Source organism: Rhinoderma darwinii, chromosome 12 (genome assembly GCF_050947455.1).
Source record: "Rhinoderma darwinii isolate aRhiDar2 chromosome 12, aRhiDar2.hap1, whole genome shotgun sequence".
NCBI lineage: Eukaryota > Metazoa > Chordata > Amphibia > Anura > Rhinodermatidae > Rhinoderma > Rhinoderma darwinii.
The window spans coordinates 54,477,793-54,492,371 of record NC_134698.1 but is presented as its reverse complement, the minus strand read 5'-3'; the positions used below and the strand labels follow the sequence as shown (position 1 = coordinate 54,492,371).

General features: G+C 43.7%; 1 protein-coding gene across 7 annotated transcripts in view; it reads left to right on the top strand.

Annotated features, from left to right (window-relative positions):
- RALGAPA1 (Ral GTPase activating protein catalytic subunit alpha 1) overlaps positions 1-14,579 on the top strand; it is a 159,553-nt gene that overhangs the window by 63,649 nt on the left and 81,325 nt on the right. For 6 of the 7 annotated variants that reach the window (XM_075843354.1, XM_075843352.1, XM_075843353.1 and 3 more), the window contains 5 exons: positions 1,837-1,958; positions 2,090-2,306; positions 4,056-4,232; positions 6,634-6,771; positions 9,295-9,488. In XM_075843354.1, the coding sequence (XP_075699469.1) occupies positions 1,837-1,958; positions 2,090-2,306; positions 4,056-4,232; positions 6,634-6,771; positions 9,295-9,488 (848 nt within the window). The remainder of the gene's footprint in view (positions 1-1,836; positions 1,959-2,089; positions 2,307-4,055; positions 4,233-6,633; positions 6,772-9,294; positions 9,489-14,579) is intronic. The other variant, XM_075843350.1, reaches the window with a different exon arrangement.

Genomic DNA, 14,579 nt, shown 5'->3' with positions numbered 1-14,579 from the left:
TGCAGCCACCAACAGTGAATGCTTTCATGCTGGTTGTCATGGTTACGTCCAGGGGCAGAAGCTTCACTTCTAGTCATAATAAATCTATATATTTACATGTGAGTATAAGGTCTCTTCCAGTCTATAGGAAATGTAGGATTATACAAATAGTAAAGCTTAATAAGCGGGCAGATGTTGATTTCTTTTTTTATTTGGGGGGGGAGCAGGGGGATTACAATCTAGCTGTATACATCCCCCTGGGACCTAGACATGACTAGAATCACGGTAGGTATTGTTTACATTGCTGGCTGCATTTAGAGAACTGGAAAATAATAGAAAAATGCTGGAGATTACACTTACGTTTTTGTGGATGATATGGTGTGTTTTTGTGGAGTGCGGTCAATACCCCCTATGTCCTATAAAACAAGAGACGTGATACGAGTCATCCGCATTTGCGGCCCGCGCTCCCATTATAAAGTATGGGAGCACTGTCCATAAAATAAAAAAATAGGACATATCCTATTTTTTGTGGGTCATTTCTACGGCCCGATGTAAAACTAAAGAGACCCTGGTAGTTGGCGGGTATATGAATAAATCAGAAAACTACTAATATGCCTAAGGCACAATGAAACCCCGATTCCCAACTACTCAAATGATGAAATAAAATATAACTTTTAATAATATAAGTTTAAGACCTCGGGTGTTCAAAAGGTCGAAAAGGAAGGGAAACTCGAGCGTGCGGTCAATAGTCCCATTTAATCCCCTGGGGACGCTACGTTTGTAGCGAAACATGTCGGAGGGGGGCTGTCGTGGTTTTAATATCATTGTTAGGCTAGCACTGCTACTGAAATTCAGTCGTGATCTAGTGGCTGGTTCAGCAGTCTGCAGCTGCTGGCCGAAGCAATTGCATTCAGTCACCACAAACATCCATTCATATGTTATTGCAACGTACTCGATATGTTGTGCTAGCCTACCTTGGCTAAATTTGATTTACTTTACATGTTATATGTCTCTCTCTTGGACATTTTAAACTTGTATTATTAAAAGTTATATTTTATTTCCTTATTCCATAATTCGAGTAGTTGGGAAACCGGGTTTCATTGTGCCTTAGGCATATTCGTAGTTTTCTACGGCCCGGACACCTTGTAAATGTACGGGAAGGTGTCTTTGGGCGATAGAAATGAATGGGTCCGTTCTTTGATCCACAATTACGGTCTTGTTCTATAATGGTTGTGAACATGGGCCATATGATTGGATTCCCACAATCCCTGTTAGTTTGTAAATGAAAAAAACGCAATGAAGCGCACAACAATCTGTTCAAGCTGCCGAATGGGTCTTATTGGTTTGGCTGTAGGTGTACATAAGAAAATAGGGCCACTACACAATGGCTTTCTCAGATGAGGATGATACTCACTTTGTCCGGAGTTGTTTCTCTTTTTACAATTGTTTTTTAATAATATTTTGTTTTGTTATGTAAAGATCCAGGATTTGAACCTCCATAAAGTAGCCCTGGGCTATGGAGGACCAATTGTGAAATCCGGCAAAAGATCAGAACTTTTTTAATTTGAAGTGGTCCTTTCCTCTTCCTATAACCTGCCAGCTCTGCTTCAATGACCTTGCTTTTAGAATTCCACCCAGATTTCACTAACTGCTTATTGATGAAACTTTGCGAAAAGTTTCAGAAATTACTAATCCCGAACACACTGTCCGCTGTAAAACATAGTGTCACCCCTATTGCATGCCGCAACCCTCACCAGTCTAATTCCCTATCCGCCCCAATAGATCCTTGCTTGTCTGTTGTGTTGGGACTCTAAAATACAAAATGAATGGTTTTCTTGTATTATTCTTATTTTGTAGCCACCAAAGAAGATTTAGCTCCCCAGATAAGTTCCTTAAACAGTGATCTCAACTCCAGCTCCAACATCCCAGATCTAATGGATGAATTCATAGCCGAAAGGCTGAGGTCGGGCACAGTACCGGTAAGCTTTTAATGTGTTTTTTTTTAAATAAAAATAACTTCTCTCGCATTGAAGCACCAGCAGCTCGTACAAAGTCACTATCTACGTAAGTTTTTAGCTGCTAACCAGTTGTTTTTCTCCATGTCTTCCAGAATTTGAAAAGAAGAGGTAGCAGCCCCGGTAGTCTAGAGGTTCCCAAAGATTTGCCAGACCTGCTAAACAAACATAGCCAAATGCGCCCTGCCGATGATCCAGGTGTCCCATCTGAGTGGACCTCTCCAGCGAGTGCTGCAAGCAGTGACCTCCTAAGCTCAGACAGCCACTCCGACTCTTTCAATGCCTTTCAGTATGATGGGAAGAAATTTGAAGGTGGGTACGAATAGATAAAAATTAAAAAGCTGGGTTTAAGAAAAACGCGTCTGTATTCTTCCAGAAACGGCGTTGCTCTTGTCCGTAGGTTGGCTCTGGTATTGCAGCTTAGCCCCATTATTTGACACAGCCAGTGGACAAAAATAATTTAGATGGTTCCCCCTTCTGTGATGATTTAAAGTGAGGTGACACTTCCTACATTTGAAAGCCATCTGTGTGTTAGACCCACTCCATTAGAAAAAGGTAATTGCAACAATTAAAAGGGTATCCCAATTTTAGCGAATTAAAATTTATACCATTTTCTAAATTACTTTCTATATTCATTCTTTATGGTTTTTAAGATCTCCGCTTGCTGCCATACAGTAGGAACAATCATTGTTTATTTCCAATGGATAAAATCCTGTCCATGGTCGTGTGATGGACACACAGGTGCAGGGCTCGTTACAGTATGTGTATCAGCTGTGTCTTCTAACGGTCCAGCACCTGTGGGTCTATCACATGACCATGGACAGAATTATATCCACTGGAAGTAAACAATGAATGTTCATACTGAATAACAACAAGCAGAGATCTTGAAAACGGTGAGGAATTAATACAGAAAGTATATTGTAAATTGTTTAACTTTTAATTATACAAAAAAAATTAATTTAATTTGCTGAAACCAGACCGCTTCTATAAGCAGCCCTTGCCCCAAAATGTTAAACGAGGGCTGAAAAGAAAGCACTTCTTGGTTCTCTTAAGTCACGTGATTTGTCACATGATCACTGTCAGCCAGTTAGCAGCACTTGAAGGGATCAGGACACACACACGCGCGGTCGTTACTCCGAGCACTCGTCCTCATACATTATCATGTCTGCAGCGCATCTCCCTGTTTCCACACGTACGATCCGCAGATGATTGAGCGTTTGCTCGTTCATCTGCTGATCACTGCCCTGTTTACAGGGCAATTATTGGCAACGAGCGTTCTATGAACGCTAGTCTGCACGATAATCGGCCAGTGTAAAACCCCCTTTAGACTTTGTTCACATCTGCAGCTGTATTTCCATTGATCTGTTCCATCATAGGAGCAGAACAAAAAAAATTAAAGTGCCGAATCTGTTGCATGATGGACCCCAACGGTGCCCGACGAAACCCATTGACTTTCATTGGTTGGTCTGGTTTTCTTTAATCTCGTCCGTCGTTTTACCAGACAACGTTACGATGCATTCTGTGATTTTGTGTCCAGCATTTCACACTGGATCTGTGACTGAAGCCGCTAACGGAGCCTCCAGCGCTGATGTGAACAGAGGCTAAGCTCCTTTTTAAAGTGAACAGCTGCAATACCACACACATGCAATGTAAAGAAGTGGAAGAGGGCAGCCATCTTTTTTTTTTAATCCCGGGCAAACCCTTTAAATGTTGCAGATTGTAGTTTCCTGTGTCAGTGCATTAAATGAATATGTTTGTGCTCATTGATCTGGTCATGCACCATTGCTGTAATTCACGGTGCTACATTATCCTTTATAGAAATAAAGTGCATTGTATTGTAATGTTTGTACGATGAAACACCGGTATAATAGGTTGAACTTGACGGACATGGGTCTATTTTCCCCCTTACTAACTGTTACTATGGAGATCGTGGTTTTTCATACAAATATAATACGGAATATCATTGATCACCTTAGTATGTGAGGACATCGTACTATATAATAGGCTACGATCATATGCCGGTACCAGATGATACATTTTTTTAATTATTTTTTTTTTTAGCTGGTTTCCCATTTGGCAATGATTCAGCGGTTCCTCTCACCACAGAGACGGATGCAGGATCTCTACAGCTGAGCACAGAAGAACCAGAGGTTGTGAGCCTGACTACTCTCCATATTGACTCTGAAACCAGCAGTCTTAACCAACAGGCCCTGTGTGCGGACGTGCCGCTTACCGCAGGTATTCCCATATTGCCGTGATGGGTCGCTCATGCCCTTTTGCACTGATTGAATTGTTAGGGGCCTTGTCTGCTCTGCATGGATAGGATCCGTTCCTATAAAACATATCCTTTTTCTTTGCTCGCTATATTACTTTCAGCAATCCTAGCCGATCTATCCTGCAGGGGGCACATTGAAATGAATTGTGACCATCTTGCAGCTGCCGTCCATGAGAATAGTGGGACCGAGTGTTAAGGGAATATATAGTAATGAATTGGAGCACTACGTGTTGGCGTCTTTTAGCCTTTTCTATAATCCCGTAAAGAACGGTTTTAACCCGTTAGTGACCGCCAATACGCCTTTTAACGGCGGCCACTAACGGGCTTTATTCTGATGCATGTGCCTTTTTACGGCACTGCATCAGGATAAAGTAAACAGAGCAGGGAGCGTCAAATCTCCCTGCTCTCAGCTGCTAGAGGCAGCTGAGGGCTGGGGACGTCCCTGCTCTGCCGGGTGAGATCGATATTCGTATCGATCTCACCCGTTTAACCCTTCAGATGCAGTGCGCAATAGCGTGCGCCGCATCTGAGTGGTTTTGGAGAGAGGGAGGGAGCTCCCTCTCTCCCCCACCGACACCCGGCGATACGATCGCCGAGTGTCTGTGTCTCCAATGGCAGCCGGGGGCCTAATAAAGGCCCCCAGGTCTGCCTGGAGCGAATGCCTGCTAGATCATGCCGGAGGCATGACCTAGCAGATGCCTGTCTGTTTTAAACGGACAGGCAGTAATACACTGCAATACAAAAGTATTGCAGTGTATTATAATAGCGATCGGAGAATCGCATATTATAGTCCCCTAGTGGGACTAGTAAAAAAGTAAAAAAAAAAGTTTCATAAAGTTAATTTAAAAAAAATATGAAAAACCCACTTTTTCCCCTTACAAAATGCTTTACTATTAAAAAACCAAAATAAATTAAAAAAGTTATGCATATTTGGTATCGCCGCGTCCGTAACGACCCCGACTATAAATGTATTACATTATTTAACCCGCACGGTGAACTCCATAAAAAATGTAATAAAAAAACTATGGAAAAATTGCTGTTTTCTGTGAATCCTGACTTCAAAAAAATGTTATAAAAAGTGATCAAAAAGACGCATCTACTCCAAAATGGTACCAATAAAAACGACAAGTCTTCCCGCAAAAAAAAAGCCCTGATACAACTGCATCGGCGGAACAATAAAAACGTTACGGCTCTTCAAATATGGAGACACAAAAACAAATGATTTTGAAAAAAAAGCGTTTTTACTGTGTACATACAAAAACTATACAAATTTGGTATCGTTGCAATCGTAACAACCCGCTGAATAAAGTTATTGTGTTATTTATATAACACGGTAAACGGCGTAGATTTAAGACGCGAAAAAGAATGGCGAAATTTCAGGGTTTTTTCTATTCCCCCCCCACCAAAAAAAAAGTTAATAAAAGTTAATCAATAAATAATATGTCCCCCAAAATGGTGCTATTAAAAAATACAACTTGTCCCGCAAAAAACAAGACCTTATACAGCTATGTCGACGCAAAAATAAAAGAGTTATAGCTCTTGGAATGCGACGATGGAAAAACGTAAAAAATGGCTTGGTCATTAAGGTTTAAAATAGGCTGGTCATTAAGGGGTTAAGTAGTAGCTGACAAACTATTAGGCCCTGTTCACACGGAGTATATTTGACGTGCTCTTCGGCGCAAAAAACGCGTCACAAAACAAATTATTTAAGATTCCTGCATGCAATACGTTTTTTTACACCCCCATTTAAAAAACACGTCACATAAAAAAATAGTGTCGGCAACGCGCCTAAGTCCCATAGTCAATGGGAGTCCTAAGTACGCGCCGAAAGTGCGCACAAAACGTGTCAAACGCCTGTCATTTTAAAAAGCGCTTAAAAAAAAAAAAAAAGACGCTAGCATTTTTGACATGTCGGGTTTTGTTTTTTTAAGCGCCGTGTGAACAAGGCCTTAGTAGCTGAGTTACCACTTTGACAATCCTACTCTCATCACTCAACATTTCCCTATACAGTTTCCATTTCTTTATTTGTTGCACTTTAATATTTGTAACTTCTTAGAGTACGTTGGGTGAGATTTGGAGAATCGTTCCGATGTACTTTAGTCCTATGGCGTTTAGCCGGCCATTAATTTCATGAGACGGTCATTGAACCTCGCTAGTCATACAGAACATCAGGGAAAATACGCCTATTTATGTAACCGTACCATATAGTTACATTGGTACCTATTGTAGACGACCCCTGTCCATACGCCCTATGAAGGCATATGGACGTCATAGAGCGGGATCCAGAGTGGAGAGACCCTTTTATCCGCTAATAAATAATTTACACAAAAACACTTGTTCAACTGTTTTTTAATGCTGTCTCAGGCTCTGAAAATGCATCTCCTGCCATATCGGCTCATGGCTCGCGCTCCCAAACGCCATCCCCTGCTGCTTTTACATCTGATCAAACAGAACTGCATGAAAAGCTTCAACATTCAGTTTTACAGACACCAGATGATATAGGTAAATTAAATATTACATTTTATTTTCATGATTTTTGATTGTTTAGACTTTTATTACGCTTTCTTTTAAGATAATGCGAATGTTTTTTTGTTTTTGTAGGATAAGAAAGTTACAATGCAGGGCAAAAGTTTTGTATAATTTTGTAACCTCACCAAATTCAGATTCAAAACATTGGCTGTTCACTGTAATTCGTTTTTTTTCCTGTAGGTGTCACTGTCACTACAGTTATGAAGTCACTTGCTATTAGATTAGAGCGGTGATCCCCATGAAGCCACATATTGCTCTCTTGTCCTGTACATTTGGCTACCTGTTACCAGCGGCAGGGGCTGTTGTGCACTAATGGCCAGCAGTTACTTTAGAGATTCATCCATGTAGATTTTTACTGTGAGACTTCACCTGAATGTGCGTCTGAGACTCGCACATTCTGAGTCTCATAGACTTACATAGAGAAACTGACTTCCGGGCCACACACAAGACGCTGTCTGAATCGTCCAGCCAGATTAAAGAACTCATGGCCGCACGGGGGAGATGGTGTTGTGAAAACTAGACTAAATAAATAAGCCAATAAATAGCAAATACATGTACAAGATGGCCATTACAAACGGGCAAAGCAATACAAGGTTTCATGGGAGTGCTTCTTTAAGTTCTAATAACAAAGGAAAAGAAGTCTAAGCTGTTTGTCTCAAGTGGAATATAGTTAAATAGTCACCGAAAATTGCAACCTATGGGCCTTTTTGCAACTGTTCAACGTCCGAAAACTGGGTTGAATTTATTAACCTTTCTACTCCACATTGTTAGAAAGATTGTATAGCTTCTCATTATGCATTAAGCCCTTCACGACCGTTCCAACTGCCGATGCCCTGTGTATAAACGTTGACAGCCTTGTACGGGGTTTAAAGAGTGCAGTGCTGCTTCAGCGTGAGCAGCGCTGCACACTCATGTCTGCTGGGGTTTTAAGAGCCTTGGACTACACCCCATACTGTAGATAGTGCCACCCATAACCCCCTGTAGATAGCGCAAAACCCCCTGCAGGTAGCGCTACCTAAGCTCCCTCTAGGAGCGGAATCCCCGGCCAGAGAGACCCTCCTAGAGGGAGACCCCAACGTCTCTCCATCCCCGCTGTAAATAGCGCCACATAAACTCCCACTAAGAGCGGAATCCCTGGTGTCAAATCGCTCTGTACCGAGGATTCCGCTAATGGAGAAGCCCCTAGCGTCACTAGCCATATATGGACAGTGACATCAGAGGCTACTCATGGAGCGGAATCCCCTGCCACAGCGCTGCTGAGGCAGGGGATTCCGCTTTTAGAGTAGCCTCTGACATCATTGTCCATATATGGATAGTGACGCCAGGGGCTCCTCCAGTAGCGGAGTCCCCGGTCAGATGGATTCCGCTCCTACAGGGAGCTACAGTGATGCTATTTACAGGAAGGGGGTGCCAATTAGTGGGGGGGGGTGCTGATACATACCGGGGGAGTGGTGCTATCTACAGGGGGAGTGGCGCTATCTACAGGGGGAGTGGCGCTGTCTACAGGGGGTGCTATATACAGGGGGTGTGGCACTATATGGGCACTACCTACAGGGGACACTGGCGCTATCTACATGGGTACTGTGGCACTATCTGGGCACAATCTACAGTAGGAAATTTGGGCACTGTGGCACTATTTACAGTGAGCACTATCTATGTGGGCTTTGGCACTGTGGCACTATCTTCAGTGGGCAATGTGGCACTATCTACAGTGGTGTTGTGTCACTATGGTATTTTCAGGTGGCTGCGACAAAAAAAACCCTAACGAATAAATCATCCCAGGGTGATTTTTAGTGATTTTGTCTGCTCATAATAAAAATGAAAAACATGGGATTAAACTAATCTAGAAATTGAAAGCCTCATAGGTCTTGTAAAAATAGTTTTGATATTCAAAGCGGTTGCAAAGATATTATCGTTTAAAGAAGTGCATATCAGAAATGGAAAATTTGACCTGGACACAGGGGCATCAATGACCCTTGGTCATGAATGGTTTGAATAGGCTTGATCTATCTTGAAATCTTTTAAAGGTTTATCCCATCTTATAAATTGATGGCATATCCCTAGGATAGGCCATGACTTTATGATCAGTGGAGGTTATCTTTCCGGGACCCCCACCGATCCTGAGAATGAAGGGGCTGCCGCACTGATTTAGCACTGTGCTCCTGGCCACCTGGCTGTGCAGGGAACTTCAGCCGTGCTGCAATACCCTTCAGAGGGTCGGCCTGGGGCACTGCTGTGCATGGAAAAACCGCAAAGGGAATGCAGCGCTAAATTGACGCTGATTTAGGCCCCTTCATTCTCCGGATTGGTGGGCGACCCAGAGGTCACCCACCACCAATTAGAATGATGGCAACTTCTAGCGATATTCCATCACTTTAGATGGAAATACCCCTTTAAGCCATAGGTTTATTCAGTGCTATAGTATAGTGACGTATTTGCAGTGCACTGTAAGGACGTTTATGCTGCTACTTATATATGGACTGCTTTCTTTTACAGAGACCTGTGAATTCCCACTAGAAAGCTGCAGTGTGATGGCAGGTGGAACACTAACCGGGTGGCATGCTGACGTGTCCACCGTTATGTGGAGGAGAATGCTAGGAATCCTGGGAGACGTCAATAATATAATCAATCCTGAAATCCATGCTCAGGTGTTTGATTACTTGTGTGAGCTGTGGCAGAACCTGGCCAAGGTAATCTGTTTGCTATGATCCATAGATGCGTGTCTGTAGACTTTGCAGAGATTTCGCGGTGATATAAACTTTTTTTTTTTCTATCAAATATTTTTTATGAACATTTTCAAAAATACAAAAAGACAATACTGTAAATAAATCCCAACCCTCCCTTGACTAGGAGCAACACACACACACACACACACACACACACACACACGCGCATACACATACACAGGGCTGTCAATAGAGAATAACCCATGAATCATATATGCTGACACGGAAATAACTTGATGCACAACCGAGTGTATAAGGAGCATTATCCCAACTAGTGGTGAAATAACCCAAATCCTGACACCGCTATTAGAAGGCTCCAAGAGAACCTATGTAGGCCAGTCCAGACGTTAGTAACCATATATTTCATTGCCTTTCAAATTTTTTATAGTACCTCAATTCATATAAATATGTTTCTCCATTTAAATGATTCCATTTATATAGTTAATTAGTTCAACGTATGTCGGAGGATCAATATCAAGCCAGTGAGCAGCAATTAGTTGGCGGGCTTGGTACAGAGTGGTTAGTTGATGAGGTGCTGGGGGAGGCAGATTGGACCCATTACCCAAAATACCGACCATGGCTGTCTGAGGAATTGAGACCTGGAACAAGGTATATAATAAACAAAACGCTCGAGACCAAAATGGCTGTATGACAGGGCAACTCCAGACCATGTGTAAAAAATCTGCTGTCTCAGCCGGACACCTTGGACACTTAGCATCAGCAAGAATCCCCATTTTCCTCAACAACTCCGGTGCGCGATTTACCCTGTAAAGTTAGAACAACTGGGATCTCCTATTAGCTACATTAAGAGGGAGCCTCGGGACCGCAGCCAAAATCGCCTTCCAGGTTTCAGTATTAATATCCTACATCCTGTGACCACCTTTCTCTAATCCTATCCAAGGTGGTCGGTAGCATAAATCGCAATATCTGGCCATGAAGAAAGGAGAGAAGTCTCCTCGAGGAGCCCACAGATTCCAACCTGGTCATTTTAACAGAAACCTCAGCCTGGTTAGCAGTTTAATACTAGGGACATTTCTCCTTCACAGAAATCCTCTGAAGATCTGATCTATCCCGCGAATCCGGGAAATTGCCAACCATACAGGGGCATTCTGTAGCATGTATAACAGCTGCGGCATCCACACCATCTTCAATAATTTTACCCTACCTTCCAAACCCAATGGAAGCTCGCTCCAGGCCTCAATTTTAATTTTGAATTTACCGAGAACTGCTAACCTATTCAACGGAACAAAATCAGTAACTCTGCGACAGAGCTGTACCCCAAGATAACAAAACTGGGAGGAAATCTGCACCATCCTAACTCAGCCAGAAGAGAGCTGGGCAGGGGATCAATGGGCATTAGAGCAGACATCCCAGTTTATGGGAAGTCCAGAGTACACCCCAAACTCATGAATAGTGCAATGGCACAGGTCAAGTATCCCCAAGGAAGAATAAAAGGTCATCCGCATTTAATGTCACCTTTTCCTCCCACCGTTCTATGACTCGAACCCATAATAGCAGAGGTACCCTTACGTTTAGCTGCCAAGGGCTTGATCGCCACAACAAAGAGGAAGGGAGACGGGCAATCCTGCGGTGTGCCCCTCCCCAACTGAAACGAATCAGAGTCCCAACTTTCGCCCTCGGGGACTGGTACATAAGTCTAATCCAATTTATAAAACGGGGAAAAAATCCAATTTTCTCCAGGATGGTTCACAGATACAACCACTTAACCAAGTTAATAGAGCAGTATTCTCTTTGGACGCTGCAAAAGCTTTTGATAGTGTTATCTTGGGTCGCCTGGATATTTCGGAACAGGCGCCGTATATTAATGGCTGCAAATTTTGATGGCTGGGAATTTTTGTTGGGAAGAACCAAAGAAGTGATTACCGATTCCAATCTAATGGCCAAAACTTTGGCAAGTATTTTAATATTTCCTGGAAATGGGGCGATAAGACTCTGCACGCTCCAGTTATTACACAGTTTCAATAAGACAATAATTAACGCCTCCAACATTGAAGCTGGCAATCTATTCTCCTCTGACTTCTAATAATAACCACAACAACTAAAGGGCAGTAAGACTTCTCTATCATTTTTAAAGAGCTCAATTGGGAGACCATTTGAGTCTGAATTTCCAAGTCCTCTAGTGTTATAGGAGCCTCTAATCTATCTATTTGGGGGACAACACCAGTAATGAAATAGTATCCAAGTAGCGGTGATCGTCCCCAGAAGAAACAGCAGAGCGGGACGTATCAAACGACTTTTAATAAGCATGAAGAATACCCTTCGAATCAGTCACTAAATTACCTCGGCCATCATCAATACCTGCAACAAAATGTGTGCCTGTTTGAGCCCCAGCTATAGTGGCCAGGAGATGCCCTGAACGCTCCCCCTCTTCAAAGTACCTCTGTCTCATAAATGCTTCTTATCCGCACATCTTTTATTGTGTTCTGACAGAGCGTCTTCTGCTTCCTGCCAGTTGCAAAGGTTCCCCGGGTATGTACCTACTCAGTGTCCTGCACCCTAGTCCGTTTAGCAAGTGAAATATGAGCGCTCTTGCGTTTTAACCCCACTAATCCCTTTTAGCAGAACACCCCGTAAAAAGGGGCTAGTACCAAGAAATGTCTTTAAGAGTCTGAAGCAGTACTACACACAAAAATGGAGGGGGAATGTAAATCGCAATGATAAAACAAGATGTATCATATTATTTGCAGTGTAAACACACTAACCTGCCCTGCTTATTCACGATCGACCAGAGACACACGAATGGTAGACTCCTGTGCACAAGTATACTGACCCCTCTAAAGTATGTGGAGAAAGAGTGGAAAAAATTCCCAATCCATGATCAGTTAAGAAGGTGCACAGAGTCCACCACAAGATGCATCTCCTGCAGACACGCTATTGCTGGTTGCTGAACTTTCACGTATGAACGATGGCATAGCGTTTAGTGGCATCATTCAACTCACTTTCCATATGAATAAATTAACCTATCCAGCCATATACACATACAGTAAAAGTAATGCAAGATGACACCTTCCCTTTCCCCTTCCCAGACCACACCCTTCGCCAGACATGTATCATACTCCTTGTCAAACCCACCCCACATCCCAACATAACCCCAACAACACATACAAAAAACATAGAAACAGAGCTTCATCCCTCACTCACTACAGAGGGTTGGGGTAATGAAATAAAGCTCCAGCCAGTAAAAAGTATGGCTAAACTTTAGGGTTACCTATGTAGTCACCTGGTAAGGGAGCAAAGAAAAAACTTTCGCTTAGAACAGTGCAAAAAAAAACGGTATTGTATCAATACAGCTACTGAAAAGGAAGCAAGCATTAAGGACGCTCAGCTCCGCCAATTGGTAAAGACCTGCTTGGAGAAATCATAAGTATTAAACAGGCAAAATTTTAACCTTATGTCCAGTATTCTTGTGCAGATACTTCATACTCCCCCCGCATCAGGGCAATAAAGGCATTATCCCGCTGCAACTGTAGAAAGAATTCATGGGTCACATGGTCCCGCCTGTCCCAGTCGGTGTTACATTCGCTCACACCAGGAAAACGCTTCTGTTGGATCAGTGAAGAAATGGGTTTCACCCAAAGCCACAACTCGCAGCTTAGCTGGATAGAGCATAGCATAAGAAATATTTAGCCGATGCATCCTGAGCTTAATTTCCAGGAACTCAGTTCACTTGCGTTGCACCTCTGCCGAATAATCCCGGAGCATCGAAACTCTTTTTCCATCAATCATTAGGAACATGAGATCACCCAGACCTATCTTTATAATGAGGTGGCGCCCCAGGAGGCGGCGGTCTGGTTGGAATCCCATGGGAGTGAGATTCGTACATCCAATCTTGTCTAGCAGCCGTTTTTAAAAAAAATCAGAACTTTCACCTTCAACTTTCTCTGGTACACCAACCAGCCTGATGTTTCGCCTTGATCTGATTTCCAGGTCATCTGCTTTAGCACAAAGCCCTACTAGTTCTTGTGCCTGACTTCGGGCTTCTCTAACAACGGGTTGCAGCTGTAGTGTGCTCAGATACCTTTTGTAGATCATGTCAGATAATAACTATAGATTCATTAGTAATACCAACTTGCAACTGAAGAGAGCACAGGACTGAATTACATTTCTGGACAGCCAGAAAAATATCTTTCAAAATCCCTTCAGGTAAGGGGCCGTTCACATATGTCCGCTTCAGATTACCTCCGGCATGTTGCAGAACAGTCGGAGCCAAACTGATGCTAGAACGGATCCCATAGCTTTCTAAGGGAACTGTTCTGGTACGGGGGACATCAGTTGTGGCGCCGCATGGCGCTGGACCTCCCTGGGAGCCGGATGCAAAAAGGTTACCTGCAGTGTTTCTGGGTCCGGCTCCTAGGAATGCCCGGCGCCGTATCCGATCTTCGTACATTGTAGCCGTATGAACGCCGGGTGCTGCCGCATGCACCTTCCAGCGGGCAGATGGTTGTGAGCTGGGAGCGATAGCATTGCCGGTGATTTCGCTCCAACCACAGCCCCCGACTACCTCCCAACCGTCCTGGATTCAGCGGGACAGTCTCGTATTCCAGGCGGTGTCCATATATGGACAGTGACGGCAGTGGCTACTGACTGAGCGGAATCCCCGTTGTCGATGATCTTGCCGGGGATTCCGCTCCTAGAGGAAAACTCCTGAGGTCACTTTCCATATATGGACATTGACGTCAGGGACACCCCTGTAGTGGAATCTCCGGCCAGAGGCATCAGGGACCCCTCCTTGAGGCAAACCCCGGCCATAGCGTCGGCAATACTGTGGCTGGGGATTCCGTTCAGGGAGTAACCCCTGACATCACTGTCCATATATGGACAGTGGTCAGGGACTCCACCTAGAGGGAATCCCCGGCCACAGCATCTGCAATCCTGTGGCCGGGGATTCCACTTCTTGAGGGAGCTTCAGTGGCACTATCTGGAGGGGAAGGGGGTGCTATAAACAGTGGGAGTGGCACTATGTACAGGGGATGCTGTGTGGTGCCATCTACAGTGGGATCTGTGTGGCGCTATCTACAGGGGGTTGTGTGATAA